Source organism: Crinia signifera, chromosome 2 (genome assembly GCF_055691185.1).
Source record: "Crinia signifera chromosome 2, ASM5569118v1, whole genome shotgun sequence".
NCBI lineage: Eukaryota > Metazoa > Chordata > Amphibia > Anura > Myobatrachidae > Crinia > Crinia signifera.
The window spans coordinates 224,016,373-224,039,860 of NC_139218.1; the positions used below are offsets into that span (position 1 = coordinate 224,016,373).

The window sequence follows — 23,488 nt, forward strand, 5'->3', positions numbered from 1 at the left end:
GCAAAGTGGTACAATAGGACTAGTTGTCTAGGAGGACCTGATAGGCAGGTATTCAATGGGGATTCTCGCGGGCGGCAGCGAATCCTGTGTAGGAATCGCTGCACTTTCGCCGCAATTCGCCTGTAGGGCGATTCGCCGGGCAGCCACCCGTCCACCCTATTCAACGCATCAGGGGCTCTCCACCCCTGATGGCGAAAATTACCCCCTACGGCGAATAGCACTCCCGCTCTCTCCCCTGCTTCTGCGGCTATACTGCCACTGCAGGGGGTGGAGCGGAGTCACGGCGGGGGGAGCCCACTGATGCCGCCAGGTGCCCCCGCACAGCTTCAGGACAGGGACGGGTCCAACAGCAGCAGCAATAGCAGACCTCTGGCTCCAGCAGTCCCAGTGTGCTGACATCTGCTATCACCACGCTGGGACTGCTGATGCCGGAGGTCTGCTATTGCTGCTGGAGCGGTCTCTCCCTTCTGTCAGGTCAGTGTCCCACCTGTTGGGGTCGGGGAGCAGAGCGGGCTGCGTGTTGGGTGTCGGATCCCGGCTGAGAGGTGCCCGGGCTGCTGAGCGGCAGCTTCCTCCAGGTGCCCCCCCCCTTTCCCCTCCGCAGAGGTCCGCAAAACACTGAACGGGCGGGGGGCGCCGTTGATCTGACATAAGGGCTGCAGGGACCCCCTGTCCGCTGGTGGGTGGCATCCAGCAGGGTCTGGCAGGAGGTCCCTGCGGTGTATGTGAGATCAGCGGCGGGGTCCCTGCAGTGGATGAGAACTACTAGTTCCCATCCACTGCAGGGACCCCGCCACTGATCTCACATACACTGCAGGGACCTCCTGCCCGCCAGCGCTACCTGACATGACCCTGCGCTGCGGGCAGGGGGTCCCTGCAACCCTTATTTGAGATCAGCGGGGAATCAGCAGCACAGCATATGTAACAGCATATGACCAGCAGCGCCCCCCCCCCTGCATATAGTATGTGGTCGGTGCCCAGTAGCTGTTGTTCTGCTGTGTAATTGGTGCGCATTTCAGGACCTCCTGCCTAGAACCTCAAGGTCACTTGGCTACATTTATTAATCAGACCTACTGCTGGTCTGGTTAATTGGCTGCCTGCCAATGTCACCGTGCGGTCCCGGCTACTAGACCAGTGTGTGCCCTGGAGGTAGGCTGCACAACATCCCTTGCCATAGGGGGTAACCCAACTCCGTGAGTCTACCATTTTAAAAGCACATTTGCTGTACCAAGCAAGTCTGGAAATGGATCTTACACGTAAATTTTGTAGTGTGACATACAAAGTACTTGTAGTGTTGGCAGTGGCCTTGAACAATACAATACTAGCATCGGTCCCTGCAATGTTTTTAGAGTTCCTGGAAAAAATGGATGTGACTTCTGCTGCCCCCTTATCTGCAGATCAGCTGCTAACAAGTGTTTTAAAATATAAGCAAAGATTTCACCCGGTAAAACATCTGGTGTAAACTTTATTTTTATTTTTTTACAAGTGTATTTTACAAGTACACATAACAGTTCTCCATAAAAAGATGACGAATGCAAAATGGGGAATCATGGCGAAAATCAATGGAGAAATCAGTTCTCCATTTCAGCATTGAATACACTCCCAGCGAATTCCACTAAAAACCCCATTGAAAGCCACTGGCGAATCGCGAAGAATCACAAACAGAGAATCGCCAGACATTCGCTCTTCATTTGCAGAGAATTGTGTCCATTGAATAGGGCGAAATTGTTTTTCCTGTGAGAAAATTCCCTGTAAACCCGGGGAATTGCCTGATTCCCCAGAAAATATGGCGAATCAGAGGCATTGAATACTGGCCTTAGACTGCGCATGCGCAGTGTAATGCCAGGCAGAGTCTGAGCGGGTGCTCAGCAGCTGCCCGGCTTCTCCCGTCCCGGGCAGCGCAACTCTGTGTGACAATGTCAGAGGTCACTGTCCTGTGCCCGGCCCGAACACCCACCCACCAACAGACCAGACCGCCCAGCAGCGGACCAGGCTGACCAGCGGACCAGCCCGCTCACCTGCCCACCAGTGGACCAGCCCGCTCACCCACCAGCGGACCAGCACACACACCAGCGACCAGCCCGGGCTCCATCAACCCAGCTCGTCCGCCCACCCTGGCTCCATCGCCCCGGCTCGCCCACCCGGCTCCCGTCCGCACCACGCATCTGTAAGTAAATATGAGGGGTGGCCGAGGCAGGGATTGAAAAAATGCCCCGGGATTGGGATCCCTACTACAATCCAATACAATGTTAAAGGGTTAGCTGGAACTTTTTGAATTTTCTTCAGGTTTAGAAACTGGACTGCTTCTTATATAAGCTTAAAAGTCCCAAAATAGATATTTTTAGAAAATTACATTAATGTATTACTCTTTATTGTAAGATATACTACTTTAACTTATCACTAAATGAACATAAAAGTTAAACATAACTCTCTGTGAAATTCAGCAACGTTAAATCACTTTATGCCACTAGAGGGCATCAATACGCTATATTTGTTCCTACAGGCTCAAGTATTGATGTTATTTATGTCTAGAAGATGTTTCCCAATGGTTGAACTCTCTTTATCAACATTATTCCAATGGAGCCTGCATACGGGGAGATACTGAAGCGTTCTGGGAGATGCTAGAGGAGGCACTACTTTTAGACCAAATAAAAAAATGAGCAAATCAGGGGTAGGGATTAATTATGGGGGACTTTAAATTTCCAGACATCGACTGGACAAATGGCAAACCAGTATGCCTTTTAAAAGCAGTAGTTTCCTAAATTTACTTAAGGATCAATTTATTACATAATCAGACTAGGGACTCAAATGTAATTATGCCTCTTTACAAAGCATTGGTTAGACCGCACCTAGAATACGGAGTACAATTCTGGACTCCACACTATAAAAAGGACATCATAGAAATGGAAAAAGTCGAAAGAAGAGCAAAGCTAATAAAAGGGTTGTAGAAATTAAGCTATGATGAAAGATTAGACAAATTATGATTGTTTATGCAAGAAAAGAGACATTTAATGGGAAACATGGGTACTTGTGAGTTATCCGGGCTGCCGATTTTGTCCTTAACTTAAGGACACCCGACCGACGCGATGCCCGCGATTTAACCGAAATCGGGGGCATCGCGTCGGTCGTGGCCGTTATAAGGAGCCGCGACGCGATGCCCGCGATTTCCCATAGACAGTAATGTTAAAAGACACGATGGACACGATTTCCGACACGATTTCCCATAGACAGTAATGTTAAAAGACGCGATGGACCCGATTTCCCATAGACAACAATGTTAAAATAAAATGACAATGGAAAATTGGCCAATATGGGCATTTCACATTGTATATGTTTTAAAAAAAAATGTTTCATGGCCCCCCACCACCGTTAACGCCACCCCGCTATTGACGCCAACCCGAAGCGTGGCGAGCGCAGCGAGCCCGCGAGGGGCGGCGGTACGCGTCCTCCGACCTTTTCATACCCCTACTATCCACTAGGGCGTGGAGTGAGAATAGAATAGTGTGGCGAGCGCAGCGAGCCACCGAGCCCGAAGCGTGGCGAGCGCAGCGAGCCCCGCGAGGGGACGCGGATACCTTCACAGGTATCCGCATGCCCTTGCGGGCTTCACAGGTGTCCGCGTCCCCTCACGGGGCTCGCTGCGCTCGCCACGCTTCGGGCTCGGTGGCTCGCTGCGCTCGCCACACTATTCTATTCTCACTCCACGTCCTAGTGGATAGTAGGGGTATGAAAAGGTCGGAGGACGCGTACCGCCGCCCCTCGCGGGCTCGCTGCGCTCGCCACGCTTCGGGTTGGCGTCAATAGCGGGGTGGCGTTAACGGTGGTGGGGGGCCATGAAACATTTTTTTTTAAAACATATCCAATGTGAAATGCCCATATTGGCCAATTTTCCATTGTCATTTTATTTTAACATTGTTGTCTATGGGAAATCGGGTCCATCGCGTCTTTTAACATTACTGTCTATGGGAAATCGTGTCGGAAATCGTGTCCATCGTGTCTTTTAACATTACTGTCTATGGGAAATCGCGGGCATCGCGTCGCGGCTCCTTATATCGGCCACGACCGACGCGATGCCCACGATTTCGGGCGCGATGAAAAAATCGGCAGCCCGGATAACTCACAAGTACCGAAACATGCTTAACATGTTCAAATATATCAGGGGCCAATATAACAAAGTGTCAGACACCCTTTTCGCTTTGAGGGTGGAATCTAGGACACATGGGCATGCGTTTAGACAGATTTTGTACCATTACAGTGGCAAACGCAGGATTTTCAGAAGGGGGTTTCCAGAGGGGCGGAGCAAAGCACGAAGATGGACACTTAGGTGACCCAATATATGCCGGTTCAGTTAAAGTATTATAGATAGACCAAATGTATATAAATAATAATAATAATATATATATATATATATATATATCGTCCAGAGATGAGCAGCACATCCTTGACTGACCTTGCTTACATTGGGGTGCCCTCCATAACCTCCAGGGTCAATCCATACACGCAGACGGCGGCACTCACCCAAAATGAATTCTCATAGGCAGTGGTCTTAACAACGTTTCGAACCTTTATTTACGGTTCTTCATCCTGATGAAGAACCGTAAATAAAGGTTCGAAACGTTGTTAAGACCACTGCCTATGAGAATTCATTTTGGGTGAGTGCCGCCGTCTGCGTGTATATATATATACATACTGTACATATATATACATACAGGGGCATCAACAGCAGTGTAGACCCCTGGGCATAACAATGTATTGGGGCCCCTACTGATCCTCCAGCGGTAGGGGTGGGGGAAGCTTTGATGTCCTGCGGGTGGTAGGGGGTATTATATCAACCGCTCAGCATGTAGAGCCTGGATCAGTAATTTCCACTAATTACACCTTTACTGCACAGATGGTGGGATAAGGGGGCATTGGGCTGAATGAAGGGGCCCTGATACATAACATCCAGGGTGGTAGAGGATGTTTAGTACGCAGAGGAGGGGTGTATAGTGGAGTTGGCTTATTATTCATAATTTTCTGGTGGGAGGACAGCTTGCTTGACTGCAGATATCTCCAGTTTCCAGAAATAGATTTTTTAGATTTTAATGGAATTAAAAACTAGAGGATCCCACCTACCAAATGGTACTGGGGACAAGGGAATCAGATTTCAGGAGGCAGAGCAATGTGACAACGAGAATATAAAACTACATACCAGGTGTGTGGAGCTGGAGCAGTAACCAGCTGCTGGAAGGCTGATCTCTCTGGTTCTGGGAACAGTAGAGACAATCTAGTAGTGTCAATCAAAGGGGGAGAGTCCCAGCTTTTGGAATATACTCTCAAGAAAACTCTAAGTCAGACAGAACCTGAAATATCTGACTGGGAAGAGCATTTAACAGGCTTGGATGGGGACCACTGCTTTGAAGTCAGATATCTCTGGTTCCCAAGGGCCGATTTGTAAAATTCTTGCACCCATGGAAAGAGGGGACCCTCAGCTTTTAGGGTAGGGCCCTTAGACTCCTGGGGGGTTTCTGGGTACTCAGAAACCCCCCCCTGCGTGCGCTACTGCATTAGAAGAAAAAAATGTTTTTTACGGTGAGGGGCAGTTAAATTGTGGAACTACATTTAAAATAAGGTTGGACAAACAACAATCATAATCTGTCTATAATTAATTCAGATTACACAGTTTACAGAGATGTAGGAAATAGATCAGAGGTTCCCAATCTTTTTCGGATCGCGGCACCCTAGAGTATCAGAATTTTTCCGCGGCACCCCTAGGCCCCCCAAATAATATATAAAATTAAGTAGCTTGTGTTTATATGTGCTTCTTAGGGTGAGTTATGTGGTAAAGGGCAGGATTTGCTTCTGATTATACACATATTTTATGATTGGCAGCCACCAGCACTGGTTTTGTCCATAAATAATTGACCATAAATAATTAGAATTGGTCCTGGTCCACCAACCCGTGGCACCCCTGCAAGTGTCCCGAGGCACCCCAGGGAGCCACGGCACACAGTTTGGGAACCACTGAAATAGATCATGAACTCTACCGAAAGGTTGAACTCGATGGACGCACGTCTTTTTTCAGCCTTAAGTACCATGTAACTAAGTGGTTTATTCTGTTTGGTACGGTGGGACCGTATACCGGCGGATCATTTTTTTTTTCCATCTGCGTAGCTTTCGCAATGCGCATGTGCGACGACCTCACACCGCTCACGGACGGGTCTCTCCATGCGAAAAACCTGTCCGCAAGAGCACGTCATTGTGGACGGCTTTTGGGAGTTTTTATGGGAGCGGCCGGAATAATCAGGTAAACTGGGCATAAACATGGGAGTACACGGGGGTGTGCACACAAAATGCACGGTGCCACAACCGCCTCGATCGGCGAACGCACCGTACATTTTGGACCAAAAACAGGCGGACGCCAAAGATAGCTCCAGACCACCCCTAGAGATACCGCATGAGAGCGGACGCCTGGGTCTGCTAATTAACGCTGATTACTACTCAAACACATACACCTGAATGTAATAAGCAATGCTGCAGGCTATTAAGTAAAAACCATTATTTCACTACCTGCAAGCCACACACAGCCCTCAAACACATTGGAACCTTATCTTTCTACAGTTCTCAACATGTAAAGGTTGATTTAATTTTAGCTAATATTCATTCTACCTGCTTATATATGTCAAGGTAGTTATTTTATAACTATCTACACCCAATCAGAAAGTGTTTTTGTATACTTTAAAAAGCAGGACACTCAATTCACAGAAGTCGACATGTGTCAACTTTTTCACTGTAACACAAACATACCAGTTTTTTATTATGAAAAATACACATAAACCCCGTCTAAGAGCAACAATGATGTTTTTGGACTCAATTTCTACTTGCAATGTGGCGTACGCTCAGATATACGGAAGGTGTCGGTGGGAAAACGGACAAGATCTTTGGCGTACGCTCTGATGTATGCCAGGTATCGGTGGCTAAGAGGGAGATCTGTCCGTACACGGTGGCGTATGCTCAAGTGTACGCCACTCCCCATTGTTGGTGTCTGTGAATGTCCGTATGCGTCTGTTCTGTGGGCGGACTTACGCTCACCGCGAGCGTACGGAAAACGTACAGTGTGACGGACTGTATGTACGTTTCACCGTACCAAACAGAATAACCCCTAAATAACAAGTGACTAAATAACATCAAGTTGCTGTACATTAATAGTGATAAAATGCTGTACATATCCAGCTTTTATATACACTTATACGAAAAGATGCAGAACAACGAGAGAAAACACACTAAAAGTTTGTCCCTATTTATGTTTTTATTTTTCCCTTACAATAATGAATAATTATACAATACTTGGATTTATGTAAGTCGCAGTGCTCTCTTAGATTTTATCAACAGTGTAATAGTATAAAATATGTTTAGGAAGCGTGCTTATATCGGAATCTCTTCTTCACTATGCAGACAAAAATGATTGGATACTGACTAGTAAAAAGATTTGATTGACGTCAGTACTTTGTAGGTCCAGCACCTGCAGGGAGTACTGCAGACACCCTTCTTGGCAAACTGTCCACAATTTCCTGGATAACAGCTGTGGGTATGATTTACCAAATTTGCCTTAACTACAGTAACCAACTGGAGAAGGTCGAGTAGGCATAGAAGGTAGCCATTGCTCCAATTCATTCCAAAGGTTCTCAATGAAGTTAAGAACTGTGCTCTGGGCTGGCCTGTCCATCCAGGTTACCAAATTTTCTCAATACCAGTCCCTCTACATCATGGAAACATCACATGGGGCTTTGTCATCCTGATACATTTGTCCATAAGGAGCACAGAGATTTCAGTAACATCTTCATACTTATCAGAGTTTATGGGACCATACACAACTAGTGTACCCATGCCAAACCAACTGAAACAGCCACACATCATAATGTAGGTACTGTACATTTTGTCATCAGACATTTTCCTGGAAATCGCCAAATATATCCATCTGATCTGAAGAGCCTATTTGTCCCTCCATAACACTCGCCACCATTGTTCCACAGTTAAAAGGTTTATGAACAGCTGCTTGTGAATAATATCCAAATGTAATGGCCATTAGTGGCCTTATAGTACTCATGTGCAATGCTCCCTGGTTAGCAGTTTCAGGAGTCTTCCAATGCAAGGTGCAATCCTGCAATTACCATTCTTCTTCCAAACATAAAGGACAAAGGGAACTTCCTAACATACCTAATGATTCATATAATTAAACCTTCAATCGAGCAACCTACGATAATATCCTTTTCAATCTTAGTTATCTCCTTCCGGCAAACCATTTCATTAGGAAATGATCTAATCAGTGCCCCTCTACCCATTGATTATATAGAGACAAATGTAATAGGGTGAGAGAATCCGGAAGTGAGAGATTTTGGTAGAGGTTTTTTTTAAAACAGCAATCATTTACACTAAAAAAAAAACAGGTTGATTTTGCATTGTAATTGATTGCCGCTTTAAAAACTCACCCAAAATCTCTCACTTTTTGATTCTCTTACCCTACTAGATTTGGCCCATGATTTTTGTTTTTACTGACATTTTTTATGATATATTTATGGTAATGTCTTATTTTACCCACAGGTAGTAGGTGTAATTGGTAAAGTCATGCACTGCATCACAGTGGTTTTTTAATAACCAGTACTGGAAAAAAACTCTATTTACCTAATCTTATAAGGTCACAAGGAGAAGAGAAAGTACTCTCTTGGTTTGGGGGCACGCTTTTTTATAAAACTTAACGTTTATTTATTAGTTGTTTAAAATAATTTAATAATAGGTACGGACATTACGTTTAAACATACATGACATATAAAACACATACACACAATTCCTTATTGTTGTAAACTCCCGTCTATGACAAGCAGTATCTTCTGCAAATTTGAGGATACTTTGTTAAGTATTTATGTGACAAACTGCTTATCTAGCGGTAGTGATATCCTTTAAGTGTTATAAGGAATTTTATTTTAGAGGACACCTATATTAGGTGAGTGGATAGCGAATTTCTTTTACTGTGTTTTGTCAATATAAAAAATATTTTTTTGACAAGCAATTATTAGTAAGGGAGAGTACCCCTGGTATAAAAGAAAATGATGAGGGAAAAAAGGCTTATATCAGCATACATACATTATCTTATTCTCTATAAGTCAGTTTAGTCGTGTGGTAATTTCACAAAATCTGCTGCACTATATCACTTCAGAGATATAGAATATACATAGTAGTAATAGATTAGCAAAGACTGAAAAAAAGAAAGAATTTAGTTAGGTAGAGGTGTGTCAGTTTATCCCCGCAAGATGGTTTTTGCGCGGGAACTGCTGCTGATTGTCGTAATGGATTGGTTCACCCAATCCCCACAATTGAGCGAGTTTACTCCGTGCTTCAGTTGCAGATCTGGATAAGAAAAAGTGGGTTACTTCTATCCACGTTAGGGAAAGGACCCCCCTGATTGGCCAATGCCCTTGCAGGGAATAGTCCCTTCGATCGTGGGTGGGTATAACCAGAAAGTGGTGATAGAATAGTAGTTAGATTGGTGACACTTATGGATTACCCCACACGCTGCTTTCTCCCATGTGCTCTTGGCATTGATGGGCGATGAGCGGTGTGTCTCGTCTTTTAGTGCCACCAGAAAATGGAAGATAGCGATTTTAGACAATTGAAAACTGCGAGAAAAATCTCTGTATCTAACACCAGACCTCTTGTAACTATAATAGCAAATATTGGATAGTATAGTATTGTAGCAGTCCTGTGCTAATATTTTTAGATAATCAGCAGGAACAAGTTAAATATCTATGCATAGAGATCTCTTGTAACTTGAAATAACAGATGTTAAGCAGTGTAGCTATATAATGGTCTGATGCAAATGTTTTAATTAAACAGCAGGAGCAATCTCTCTATCAGACACCCCAAGATATTTTTCTGTGGTCTCCCACATTCAATGTCTATACATAGAAATTTCTTAGGGACACTGAGGAAGCGGGATTACCGCGAAACGGCCGTTTGTCCATTGACTTACTTACAGATCAGTGAAGAGATACCAGTCCCTCCTGACCTTTTTGAGACCCCTGAGGGAATTTCAGCTTCAGCATCTTTTACCCGGGAAGGATCCTGTGATAGTACCGGTTGGTCCACTCGGGTAGTGGTAAGATCCCCCTTTTAGGGGAACCAATATACTGCTGCTGACATAATCACAGTAGCTAGCATTTGTGACTATTACTATAAGAAATTTCTATGTATAGACATTGAATGTGGGAGACCACAGAAAAATATCTTGGGGTGTCTGATAGAGAGATTGCTCCTGCTGTTTAATTAAAACATTTGCATCAGACCATTATATAGCTACACTGCTTAACATCTGTTATTTCAAGTTACAAGAGATCTCTATGCATAGATATTTAACTTGTTCCTGCTGATTATCTAAAAATATTAGCACAGGACTGCTACAATACTATACTATCCAACATTTGCTATTATAGTTACAAGAGGTCTGGTGTTAGATACAGAGATTTTTCTCGCAGTTTTCAATTGTCTAAAATCGCTATCTTCCATTTTCTGGTGGCACTAAAAGACGAGACACACCGCTCATCGCCCATCAATGCCAAGAGCACATGGGAGAAAGCAGCGTGTGGGGTAATCCATAAGTGTCACCAATCTAACTACTATTCTATCACCACTTTCTGGTTATACCCACCCACGATCGAAGGGACTATTCCCTGCAAGGGCATTGGCCAATCAGGGGGGTCCTTTCCCTAACGTGGATAGAAGTAACCCACTTTTTCTTATCCAGATCTGCAACTGAAGCACGGAGTAAACTCGCTCAATTGTGGGGATTGGGTGAACCAATCCATTACGACAATCAGCAGCAGTTCCCGCGCAAAAACCATCTTGCGGGGATAAACTGACACACCTCTACCTAACTAAATTCTTTCTTTTTTTCAGTCTTTGCTAATCTATTACTACTATGTATATTCTATATCTCTGAAGTGATATAGAGCAGCAGATTTTGTGAAATTACCACACGACTAAACTGACTTATAGAGAATAAGATAATGTATGTATGCTGATATAAGCCTTTTTTCCCTCATCATTTTCTTTTATACCAGGGGTACTCTCCCTTACTAATAATTGCTTGTCAAAAAAATATTTTTTATATTGACAAAACACAGTAAAAGAAATTCGCTATCCACTCACCTAATATAGGTGTCCTCTAAAATAAAATTCCTTATAACACTTAAAGGATATCACTACCGCTAGATAAGCAGTTTGTCACATAAATACTTAACAAAGTATCCTCAAATTTGCAGAAGATACTGCTTGTCATAGACGGGAGTTTACAACAATAAGGAATTGTGTGTATGTGTTTTATATGTCATGTATGTTTAAACGTAATGTCCATACCTATTTTTAAATTATTTTAAACAACTAATAAATAAACGTTAAGTTTTATAAAAAAGCGTGCCCCCAAACCAAGAGAGTACTTTCTCTTCTCCTTGTGACTTCATTTTTACTCTCAGGGGAGCACCTCCACACATTAACCTTGTGCCGAGGCACACAAATTATATATTGTGGATACCAATATACATTAAAACCTGATTTTCCAAATCAATTTTTTTGGTGGGTATCAGTGCATAGGTATACTGTCCCATTCCCCAATACCCCATGTTTACACACTAATCTTATAAGGGCCTGCTACTGGTCTTTTACAGCTGTGTTTTATAGTCCCTTTAAACAATGCTTGTTCGTACTTGTAACATGATGCTAGATTAAGGCTGGGCCTGATACTGGGCCTCTGCAGCTGTGAAAAAGTCTTCAAGATAGGAGCGAAGGAAATCAAATGTTGGCCTCTCCTCAGGACGTTCCTTCCAACAGCGAAGCATCAATTCATAAAGTTCCATTGGGCAACTCTCAGGTCTTGGCATGCGGTACCCACGCTCAAGAAGATCTATCACTTCAGGATTAGACATAGCTGTAGTAAGAAAGTAAAGATTACCAAATGTAGTCACTCCTTTTGATGTGGTGCTTAAAATATGTCACTAGACTCCCTGTTGCCACATTATTACTTATACGGGGTTGATGCTAAATCTGAGAAGCAAAGATATGCAAGTTGATTCTGTGCAGGTCCAGAAACCATCAATGCATATATATACATAGACAAATTCAAACCTGTGATTTTAACACTGAAAAAGGGTGGTGTAGGCCGAGTAGAGCTTGGGATGTCAGGACATTGAAGATCGAGTGTTAGGGGGTATTCAATCTGGCGTCACTGGTTCACTGGTTCTTGGCTGGCTCAACATCAGCTCAGCGGACGGGATTCAATGTTCCGTCTGCTGAGTGCCAAAAAGGGTGTGTGGCCGCGAGATGCGGCTGGAAATCGTCAAGCTGCGGCTGGGAGTTTGACAATTTCCAGCCGTTCTAGGCAGAACGTGCCCAACTGCTTGTAAATTCGGGCATGTTCTGCCGAAATCCCTATTCAATGCTGTCAGTGAAGACAGCATTGAATAGGGTCCCGTCGGGATTAGCAGCGGGAGATTGAATACCCCATATAGTCTGCAGGCCCATCCCTCCTCCTCACCAAACAGCACAAAAAATTACCATATTACTCTGCTACTATTGCGTAATTGTGCATCATATTTGTGTAATGAAAATTCGCCATATTCCAACTGCTATTGCATGTATACACAGTCAGCTGACATCCCTCACAAATTGGCCCTTATTCTGATCGGTGCGGATATTCCCGCATTCTTACGGTGCGGTCCGCACGCCACGGTGTTTTGCCGCGTGCGGCCATCGTCCGTAGAAACGCCCACGTGTCCTCCGCATTCGGACGGACTCACTCTTTAAGAACAGGGCGTGTTTACGGACGACATACAAACCATGCGTGTGCGGGAGAAACACTCCGATTCTGCACGGTATTACTGAGTATTACAGAGTATGCTCGGAAATCCCGCATCCGAACGGGAGCCAAGCGGTGCTACCGCCCGTAAGCGGAGTATTTACGCCAAACAACCCACTATTATGTCAATTCTGCAATACATCACATGACCCACTTATTCAATTACCTATCCTCATAAAAAACAGCTTATTTGGAATTGGAATCAATTAGATGCCAATATATCCTTACAAGCATGCCTAACACATCCATTGCACACATTAACCCTTACAGCAATGTAAGTGCAATGGTTTGTATTACACCCTGTGTAAAAGATTATAAACAATCTACACATATACTGTTTCAAGTGCAAATAAAACCAACAACTGTGAACTTGCATAAAGAATTTATTTTAAATCAACATTAACATAAAAAATAAAATATAAAATATAATAAATCAAAGCAGCAGATCGCGGATGTCCTGCAGGTCTGCTAGAAGGAGCCTTAAATGTTGCTCCGCTCGCAGGACGGCCCCACGCACCCCCTCATCTGCCGGTGTGGTGTCATCTGTGGGCATGTCAAAGGGGCAAAAATTAGTCATGTTATTCATGCATACATTTCACATACTGCGACATAAATTGCACAAATGCTAGGTGACATGTGTGTATATATATATATATATCTATCTATGTAGAGAGATAGAGACACACATAGATAAATAGATATGACACATACATATATACATACATGCTAACTTATTTACTACATACTGTCTTTTTTGGCCTCTACCCTTTACTCTGCAGAAGACATAACAGTCATATTGTTTCTTCTCAGTCACAACCCACCCATGACTAACCAATGACAAGCATGTCATGGCCTCCGTCAATAAGAACTTGTCACAATCTGCTCAGTCTAAGTTCAGTGATGGTTCGTGGCATGGGAGTTATGCAAATGTCAGGAATGCACAGTACACATCCTCAAAATCATAATTCTGTCTAAACCAACCTACAATTCTGTGAGGGCAAAAAAACAATCTGAACTACAGGGGGTGTTTAGGTAGAGGAGGCTCCTGGGACACTGGCAACTTCTGACTCCATTCCAAGGTAGGCCGGCCCATACTCCATTTATAGCATACATCCTATAGTTTAGAAATAACATTCACCAACAATATAGATTCCACTATTTGATGGGTCATAATCAACACTTGCAGCAGGTGAATTTCATCCACAAATGATCCACTCATCCCTTTACTCCAGGATCCTGTTTAACTACTACGGTTATGTGGCAGTCAAAATGGAGCTCCAACCCATCCCACAAACCTGTGTAATTCAGAGGTGTCCTGGATGAAAGGGATGCCTTGGACACCCCATCTAACCCGTACCTGTATCTGTAGCTACCCACTTTGGGGTCTATATGAATAGTATGGGCCAAAAATTTGTTATCACCAGTGCTACATAACAAATACCAGTACAACTACTTCATTAATGATGCATTATGTTAACATACCGATCTGATGGTACTCCGGGGCCTGGCACGCCTCCTCCCCCTCGTCATCAGACTCCTCCGGGGCAACCGTGGCCTCCTCAGCCCCCTCCTCCGCCAGCTCCTCTGCCACAATAACCTCCTCCTCCAACTCCTCCTCCACCTCCTCCTCCAACTCCTCCTCCACCTCCTCCTCCTCCACCTCCTCCTCCTCCACCACCACCACCACCTCCTCCACCTCCTCCTCCGCCACCAACACCTCCTCCTCCGCAACCAACTCCGCTTCCACATCCTCCTCCACCACCTCCTCACGCACCTCCTCCTCCTCCACCACCATCTCCTCCTCCTCCACTTCCTCCTCCTCCACCCTTGCCGCCACCTCCTCCTCCGGGTCTTGGGCCTCCTCCTGGCCCAGGGCTGCCTCCGCCTCTTCACGGGCCTGTCGGGCTTGGGCTCGTGCTGTGTGGTAGAAAAAAAAATCATGGTCAATGTCGGGTCATTGGGGCACATGTATTAATCCATAACAAGACATACATGGAAGGGTGATAATGATGGCAAACGATGCAGGAAAGTAGCTCCTTACTGTTCATGGATTCCAAATTGTGACATGTAAATTATTATGTGATTGTTAGTAATTTGTTCACACATTACAACCCAGGCATTTATCAATGTGTAACACATATTAGATCTGGCACATTGTATGCATCAGAATCCTCAATGCTATGGCATTACATATAAAAGCCACATGACTGCATGTTAACCAGGAAGAAGCACACATAACAGTCTATGGACTTTTAAACCCATGGACACCCAGTTATCATGAGACACATTTTATTGTTTATATATGCTATGTTGTAAGTGCGAAATTTCATAGCTAAAATACTCACAATCAGCAATTTCGCTCCTGAGTTGCTGGAGCAGCTGGGGCTGGCGCCTGCGGAGGTCCGACCACCGCCTCTCAAGCTGCCCGAGGGACCTCCGCACCCGAGTGCGGGCGTAAGTTCGGCGCCCTGCCGCAGCATAGGCCCTCCGCTTATGGCGGTTTGTGATAAACGGCCCCGCACGGCCCAGCCTTGTCTCCATGACGGAGACAAGAACCCTCAGCTCCGCATGTGTGAAGGGTTCTGCCCTTCGTGTCTCCGCCATGTTGACAATGGCATCTATCAACCAATCAGGTGGTGGCATTGGTTGATCACAGTTATTTGTGTTAATAACTTTATTGTTCATCTTTACATGAACAGCGTGTCTGCGCCAACACAAATGGTGACAAATTCGCATGCCTTCAAAACAGTAGTGTTGATGTATGGCAATGAACAAATCTGATATATATAAAACACAGTGTGTATGCACTTAGCAAATCCAATGACGCCTCGCTCCGCCAAGCAATGCGTGCTATAGCTTAGCAATGCCTAGCTGTACTTAGCATTATTTACTCTATGCATCTATGTGTATGCGTACATTTATGTGTAAAAGACACATACACACACTTGCAGGTATCCTGAGACCAGCATTATACACCAGCCCTGCCTGCCTGCCTGCCTGCCTGCCTGCCTGGCTGCCTGCCTGCCTGCCTGGCTGCCTGCTCCTTGAAATGTTGAAACATGTGAATAAATTCTAATAGCATATATATATATATATATATATATCTGCAAACAAATCAGACATCAACACATGAAAAAATCCCAAACACATTACAGAATAAAGCAATGTACTCACCAGTCATCAGGGATAGTATCAACTACAATAATGAAGATATAACAAACACATAAGATCCCTTGAACAAGGTATAATAATTAGCACCTATATTTAACTTCCCCCAAAACTAAGCACATATGATAAATATCTCCTATTTCTTTGCCATTAGGAGGGCAGGCTGGCTAATTTTCGTGTTGTAACACTGACAACTAACACACTGTACTTATTTGAAGGGGTGATTTTTACAATAATTGGTGTGTTCTGTCAACTCGATAACATGTACCTGAAGTATCTTTGCGCCACAGAGTCCCGCATCTGGTATCCCCTCCGGCATTCAGGGGCGCGGGATGGGCGCATGGGCGGATCTTGCGGCTCAGATGGTACCTCCCACTCATCAAAGGGTATCTCACGCCGCACAGCAATGTTGTGGAAAAATATACACAGGCCCACGATCCTCGACACCATTTCAGGCGCATATTGTAAGTCACCACCAGTGCGGTGGAGCACTCTAAATCGACCTTTTAAAAGGCCAATTGAGCGCTCCACCACTTGCCTGGTGGCAACATGCGCCCGATTGAATGCCTCCTGTGGGCCCGGTGCTGGGTAGCTGTACGGCGTAAGTAGCCAGGGCGTACATGGGTAACCGGAGTCACCCAGAACCCACGCATCACGGCCTTCCAGCTCTTGGAGTCTTTGCCATATCCCGGTTTGTCGGATGACATGAGAGTCATGGGCACTTCCGGGAAACTTCGAGTTGAAGGCGAGAATCTCCATGGATGGGCCACATACCACCATCACGTTCAGTGAGTGGAACAATTTGCGGTTCCTATATATCTTCTCACTTCGAGATGGAGGCACAAATGGTACATGGGTGCCATCCACAGCCCCTATCACATTAGGGAAGCCAGCAATTTGATGGAAGGCCTGCTGGCTTCTGCGCAGGGTCTCGGTGGCAAATGTCATGGCCATGAAGTGCCCCTTGCGCCTGAACATGGCCGACGTCACACGCCTCAGGATTCGGCAGAAGGCCGGCTGAGATATTCCAGCAAGTACTGCCACTACTTGTTGGAATGATCCTGAGGCGCAGAAATGCAACACCGCCAGCAGCTGTGTGTGAGGCGGAATTGCTGTCGTGATCCCGTGTAGAGGTTCCAGATCGCTCTGAATTAAGGTGAGCAGATCCAGAATTACATGTGGCGGTAACCGGTACCTAGTAAGTACCTCATCATCGGGCATAGCAAACAGAGTCACCCGTGTGCGATAGATTCTAGCACGTCCTGGCCTCCTTGGCCGACGAGTGGGGAGAGCCGCAAGTGCCCTTAGCCTCCTCTCCATGTAGCGCATAATAGCTTCAGCAACCTATAAAGAAATGAACATAAATACTGATGCACCTATGCACATAATGGCCATATCCCACTACAAATAGATTTGTAGCCTTCAATACGTACAATAGATGGCCGCCCCGTGAAATCCCGCAGATCCATTTGACTCTCTAATGATGACACAATAATATGAACTCAATACACACCGTCCAAAACACACAGATAAAGGTGTCAGCATTTTTTGCCGACATCATGTACTATGACACATTTCATCTATTGCTGGGACATGTTGTCCTGCAATAGATGAACCCACACAGGTTGAAGACCTGTGAGTGAAATAGTGAACATGTGACATGTTGCAATAATGATACACCACTTTGCTGGCCCAACAATCTGTAGTCAGTGAGGCAATGGTGCATACATTCATACACTTACATTGTTAATGGATATCATATCTACAAGGAGCATGGAAGAGCTTACTTTACACCCTGACAAGTCCAGATCTGGAGACAAATGATTCTAGCAGGAAGTCACTATTTATAGGGCTCTCACATGTGTGGTCTATAACAGTAGAGATGAGTATTGCATGACTTGTGGGCTGGATTCTCTAAGGGATTGGGCTACTTTTAGCTTGCACTAAAACGCCACAATACCACAGTAGTCATGAATGATATGTCATGTCATGCTAGCAAATAGCATGTGTATTGTGCAATAGTCACAGGTGTATCAGAAGATTCTATGCAATGTTAGCATTGGTGACCAGTATTTCATGTAGAACTTTCGCCAGGTTTTACACAATGGAATTTCCGCCACCGTATGCGGCGCGAAAAAACAGCGACGTACGCTCACGCACGGAACGCAGCTGCCGCTGATGTCCGCCAAACAGATTACACAAACAGTATATAAAGGTGTATTAGAAGGTGACAATGTTGTTGCTAACATGTCTGGATCCCAACCAGAGGTGGACCCAGTGCTGCAGCAACTATTTGACCAGATGGACTCCAGCACCACCTATGTGCCACTGCACATGCGGCCAGTGGTTAATGAGGAGGCTGCTGCCCCTTCTACAGCAGGGGAACCTGCACCTGACCATTCTACAGCAGGGCAACCTACACCTGGCCCTTCTGCAGCAGGCCAACCTGCAGCTGGCTCATATCCACCATCAGCAGAATTGTTTGGAACACAACAGGGGACTTCACAAGGTAGTACCATGGCCAGCACTTCAAGTGCAGCGACTGGTGCCAGGGGGCGTGGCCAGGGACGTGGCAAGGGGCGAGCCAGTGCAACAGCGGAACCACCCAAAAAAAATAAGGCATATGAAGCACAGGAGCTGGCCATCCTGGTTCCCCGAGCACGTGATTGGATAGAGTGTCCATCCGAGAAGCTGACACACACACGCAGATGGAAGATTTGGGAACAGATAACGGCAGAGATTAATGAAGTAGCGCCACAAGTTCGTGAGACGGACCATGTGAAGAAGAGGCAAGTTGTTTTGTGATACATGTGGCCAGTAATAGCCAAGTAATGATTGAATTGATGCTTAGATGCATTTAGCAAATGGGCCGTGAGGTTGTTACGATACACATACATTATTGCCATGTTATTTCGTTGAGAGTTAGAGTAGGGTGATTGTGAATGTGTATTGTAACGGTGGATATCATAGTTGCATGTAATATTATATATGGGACATTAATCACATGTTGTAATATGTAGCACAGAGCAATGGCTGCAACAGCTAACATTGGGAGTGACATGTATTAATATGTCAACTTACATTGCAGGTGGCAGGACTTCAAAACCAACCTGAAGAGGAAGATGACCAAGCGGTGGGAACACAGCCAGACATCTGGGGCCGGCCCCATGCCATCAGGGCTAGAGCTCACCCCCCTGGAGGTGATGGCCGAGAGCTGTATATCAGTTGAGGAGATCAGGGGGGTGAGCACGATGGATAGCGAGGCCCCAGCTGAAGTGTTTGCGTCTTTTCTGGAAGGTAAATATTGGTCATGCCATAAACTTGTGCAAGTAATTATCGTAGAATGTCTCCTAATTGTGTTTATCTTTTCCCACAGACACCCCACCGCTTGGTGACGACTCTGTTCAGGAGGTGGAGGAGTCCGTGCCACCTGGCCCCAGAGGTAGGCCTGTGCAGCAGCAGGCATCGGGCCAAGCCGATTTGGCCGCCTTGGCCGAGGTGCTTGGGGACATCAACCAGCAGGGAGACTTGGCATCAGAACGGGTGCGTAGGACCGAGGAGATCCTGGCGAGCTTGGTCAGCACCCAGCAGTCCATGGCTGCGAGCATGCAGGCCATGGCTGCAAGTGCTCAGGTGCTGGCCGAGCAAGCCACCCGCCAAAATGATCTCCTCCTCCACCATAATGAGCTTATGGTGGAGCTGGTTACCAGCAACAGGGTCCTAATGGCATCCGTTTCTGGTGCATTACCACCGGCAACACTCCCTGCTGGCAGGAGGGGTAGACCAGCCAACCCCTCCACATCATCTGCTCCACCTGCCCCAGCATCTGGCCGTCCCCGAAGAGCTGCTGCACAGGCCAAGGAGCCTACCAAGGCCAAACGTGGTCGGAAATGAACTTGTGGCTGCATTAATCTCCGCCGTTATGTGTTCCCAAATCTTCCATTGTGCTGTGTGTGTCAGCTTCTTGTGTCCAATCACGTGCTGAGGGTAACCAGCTGAGCCCTTGCTTCATATGTCCTTTGTGGTTCCCCTGTTGCCCTCTTTTGCCTGCCATTACTGTCAGCTGTACTTGAAGTGATGGCCATGGTACTATCTTGTGAAGTCCCCGGTTGTGTTCCAAATGATTCTGCTGATGGTGCATATGAGCCAGCTGCAGGTTGGCCTGCTGCAGAAGGGCCAGGTGTAGGGTGCCCTGCTGTTGAATGGTCAGGTGCAGCTTGCCCTGCTGTAGAAGGGCCAGCAGCCTCCTCATTTCCCACTGGCTGCATGTGCAGTGGCACATAGGAGGTGCTGGAGTCCATCTGTGTGCAATTATATTTGTTTTGTATTATTATTTATTTTGCTGCATTCCTGCCATGTTGTTTATTGTTTGTATGTATTATTTTATGGTCATTGCATCACACTGGCATTGACTGTGACATGAATATAAATAAATGTGTTTACTTTACCCAAAATGTGTGGTTTCATGAGTACATGTCAAATACACATGTGTATTGCTAGTATTAATATTCTGTCATGTCCATTGTTAGCAGTTTGAAAGTGTCTGACAAGTACAGCATATGTGGGGGACTAGTAAGGTTTCCTTGAAGCAGCAATGGTTTCAATTAAAGCACTGACAAGCGGCCTATTAGTGAGTAATGAGTAAAGGAGTAGATTCTATTGGGTTCAGGTGTTAATGGTTGTAGTCATTAGGCGTACGTTCGCCTACCGCATGAACGAGTGGTGTCCGCAAAGCAATAGTACACTTGTGGACACCGCACATTTCTGCCCTTTTTGATCGCGTGCATTCGGAGTGGTTTCCGAATGTACGCCCCCCAACATAAGTGTACTCCCCCGTGTCCGCCCATGTTTCCGCCCCGTTTTGCCCACTTTGAAACTACGCCCATGTGTCATTCCGCATGACGCCCATAATACGCCCCTATTTCCCGAATGATAGCGGTGAACAGTTCTGGACGGGATCTGGCCGAACTGGTACCGAGTCAAGGCGTGGCACATGCGCGTTGCGTTCTCCACGCATGCGCAGACGCCGTAAAGACGCGATCCGAAAGTATGCGGTAAAGTCCGCGTCAATCAGAATAAGGGCCATTGTGCTGTGGGTCTGGCAAGGTTTGCCGAACACCAGAGTTTCTCTCCCCCATTTTTGTGGCCAAGATTTTAATGTATCTCAAAATTATTGCTTCCTGACTTCACCTGGATAAGATGCAAAGCAGGAAGAGCTATAACAATACTTTGGGCAAGATGTAATAGTGTGAGATTTTTTATATGTCTAAAAAATCACACCAAATCTTTAGACAAAATTAGAATTTAATTGCTGGGGTAATTCTGCACACGGAGAGGCGTGTGGCGACTAACCCCGGCTCCTATTGGGTGAGCAACCCTTAGTATAAAAATAATTCTGATTGGTGGTGCTGTGCTCTGTCTGGGTTAGTGCAACTTGATGAGGTGTTTGGACAGTATTAGGTAAAATAATACTTAATAATGATATATGGAGGTAAAAAGAACAGACGTGATAAATAAATACATGTGTAAGGTTTATTTCATAGTGTTGGATAAAACTTCCTCTATCACAAATTGGAAGGGTAAATCTTATAAAAATGTCAGTATTGCCCAGGCTCTTATATGTATTTCAACACTCACCGGTATATATAAAGGACGATTATTTTAAGAATATCAACAGCATTATATCCTCTTTTATTTGGCGGAATAAGAGAGTAAGGATCAAGATGGACACAATGTGTAGAGATAGGGATAGGGGGGGGTTGGCGGTCCCAAATTTTAAGGTCTATTATATTGCTGCCCAGCTTGTCCATCTATGCTCCTGGGTCCGGGAAGGGGAAGCCACGGTAGAGTTGGTTAATTTAGCGCAAAGTGGGGGGGCAGAACTAGCCCCACTTCAGCGTTTGCTATCGAAAGACCTTCGGGGGAATCAGCCTTCAATTATAACTCAAGCAGTAAAAATATGGCAATGGGTATGTAAGGTGACCAACTACACGGGGATAGATCCCGATACCTCAATATTCTCCCTGAATTCTATGAGAGAAATAAAAGAGCAGCAGGGAGGACAGGCCTGGGAAAAATATGGGGTGGTCACAATAAGACAATTTTGTAAAGAAGGAAATATCAGATCGTTTAGTGATCTACAGACGGAGTATGACCTACCGGGACACATGTTCTTCAGATTCCTCCAAGTCAGAAGTGCTTTGATGCAGGAAGGAAGTGGGACACTGGAGAACATTGTTGAATCGCCAGGCAAAAAATTCATTAAACAACTGAGCAGTGGGAAGAGATTGTCTAAGGTGTACAGGTATCTGAACACATATATTCAAAATGAAGAATTGATAGTCCTAAAAAAAAAATGGTCTATAGATATTCCTCGGCTGGTTGAGAATGATTGGAGGGAGGCGCTGTCATTTCCAGGTAGGGCTACCGCAGCAATTCGAACTCAACAGGCACAATTTAATATCCTCCATAGGAGTTATATAACCCCGGTTAAATTGAAAAAAATCGCCGGAGCCCAATCTGATAGTTGCCCAAAATGCAGGACCGAGTCGGGGACCTTTTGGCATCTCATGTGGGAGTGTAGGGTAATTAAAGTATTCTGGGATGAGATAATTGATAAAATGGAAAAGGTGGGAGTCCCTCGAGGGTCCCTTACAGAGTTAAATCTGGTTTTGGGAGTATGGGAGGAGAGAAACTCGGCATGTGAATGGAAGCAATTGGTGACGAATTTGTCTGCCATTGCTAAATTAATAATAGCAAGGCAATGGATGGCCTCCACAGGCCCAAAAATCATGGACTGGTTGAGCATGGTTAATAGCACATGTGAACATGAGCGATATGTATATGCTACAAGGGGAGCTGGCATAAAATTTTGCAAGGCTTGGGGTCTATGGAAACAATCAAGGTTTTATAGGGTAGAAGCTAGGAAAGACGGTCAATGAGAAAGGAGGAGAGCGAACGATAGGAGAACGGCACAAATAATTTGGGACACAATAGCCTAAATATAGGCAGAATAGGGGAGTTCACATGGGATTACGAATAAGTAAATAGAGAAAATTAAGAAAAAGCACTTAAGGAATTTTTGTATTTTAACTGAGTTCTCTGAAGGGAACGGAGGGATATTAATTCACAGGGTACTGCACGGTATGATGAGCCACTAAAATAAGGACATGAATTAGGGGTCAGATTAATATGGGATAAATCAAGGGGAAAAAAAAAATTGAATATGTAGATTTGTTTAGTAAGGAAATAGTATCAAGGATAATCACGAAAAGGGGTATTTAGAAGTGTTAAAAATATAAATAATGTATGAATTTAAAAAAAAAAAAAAAAAATGAGTTCACATTGGGTAAAGGTTGTAACATGTGGCACATATTGTCGCTCTTCTAGTAGTTAGGTTGCCGTTTTTTCAATGCCTAGAGTTTACGGGGAGAAACT

General features: G+C 45.1%; 1 protein-coding gene across 2 annotated transcripts in view; it reads right to left on the bottom strand.

Annotated features, from left to right (window-relative positions):
- Window positions 1-7,280: 7,280 nt before the first annotated feature.
- LCK (LCK proto-oncogene, Src family tyrosine kinase) overlaps window positions 7,281-23,488 on the bottom strand; it is a 49,188-nt gene continuing 32,980 nt past the window's right edge. For both annotated transcript variants that reach the window (XM_083173870.1, XM_083173868.1), the window contains exons 13-14: window positions 11,674-11,956; window positions 7,281-8,674 (exon numbers count right to left, since the gene is read on the bottom strand). In XM_083173870.1, coding sequence (XP_083029996.1) covers window positions 11,754-11,956 — 203 coding nt within the window. In that variant the 3' untranslated portion in view covers window positions 7,281-8,674; window positions 11,674-11,753. The remainder of the gene's footprint in view (window positions 8,675-11,673; window positions 11,957-23,488) is intronic.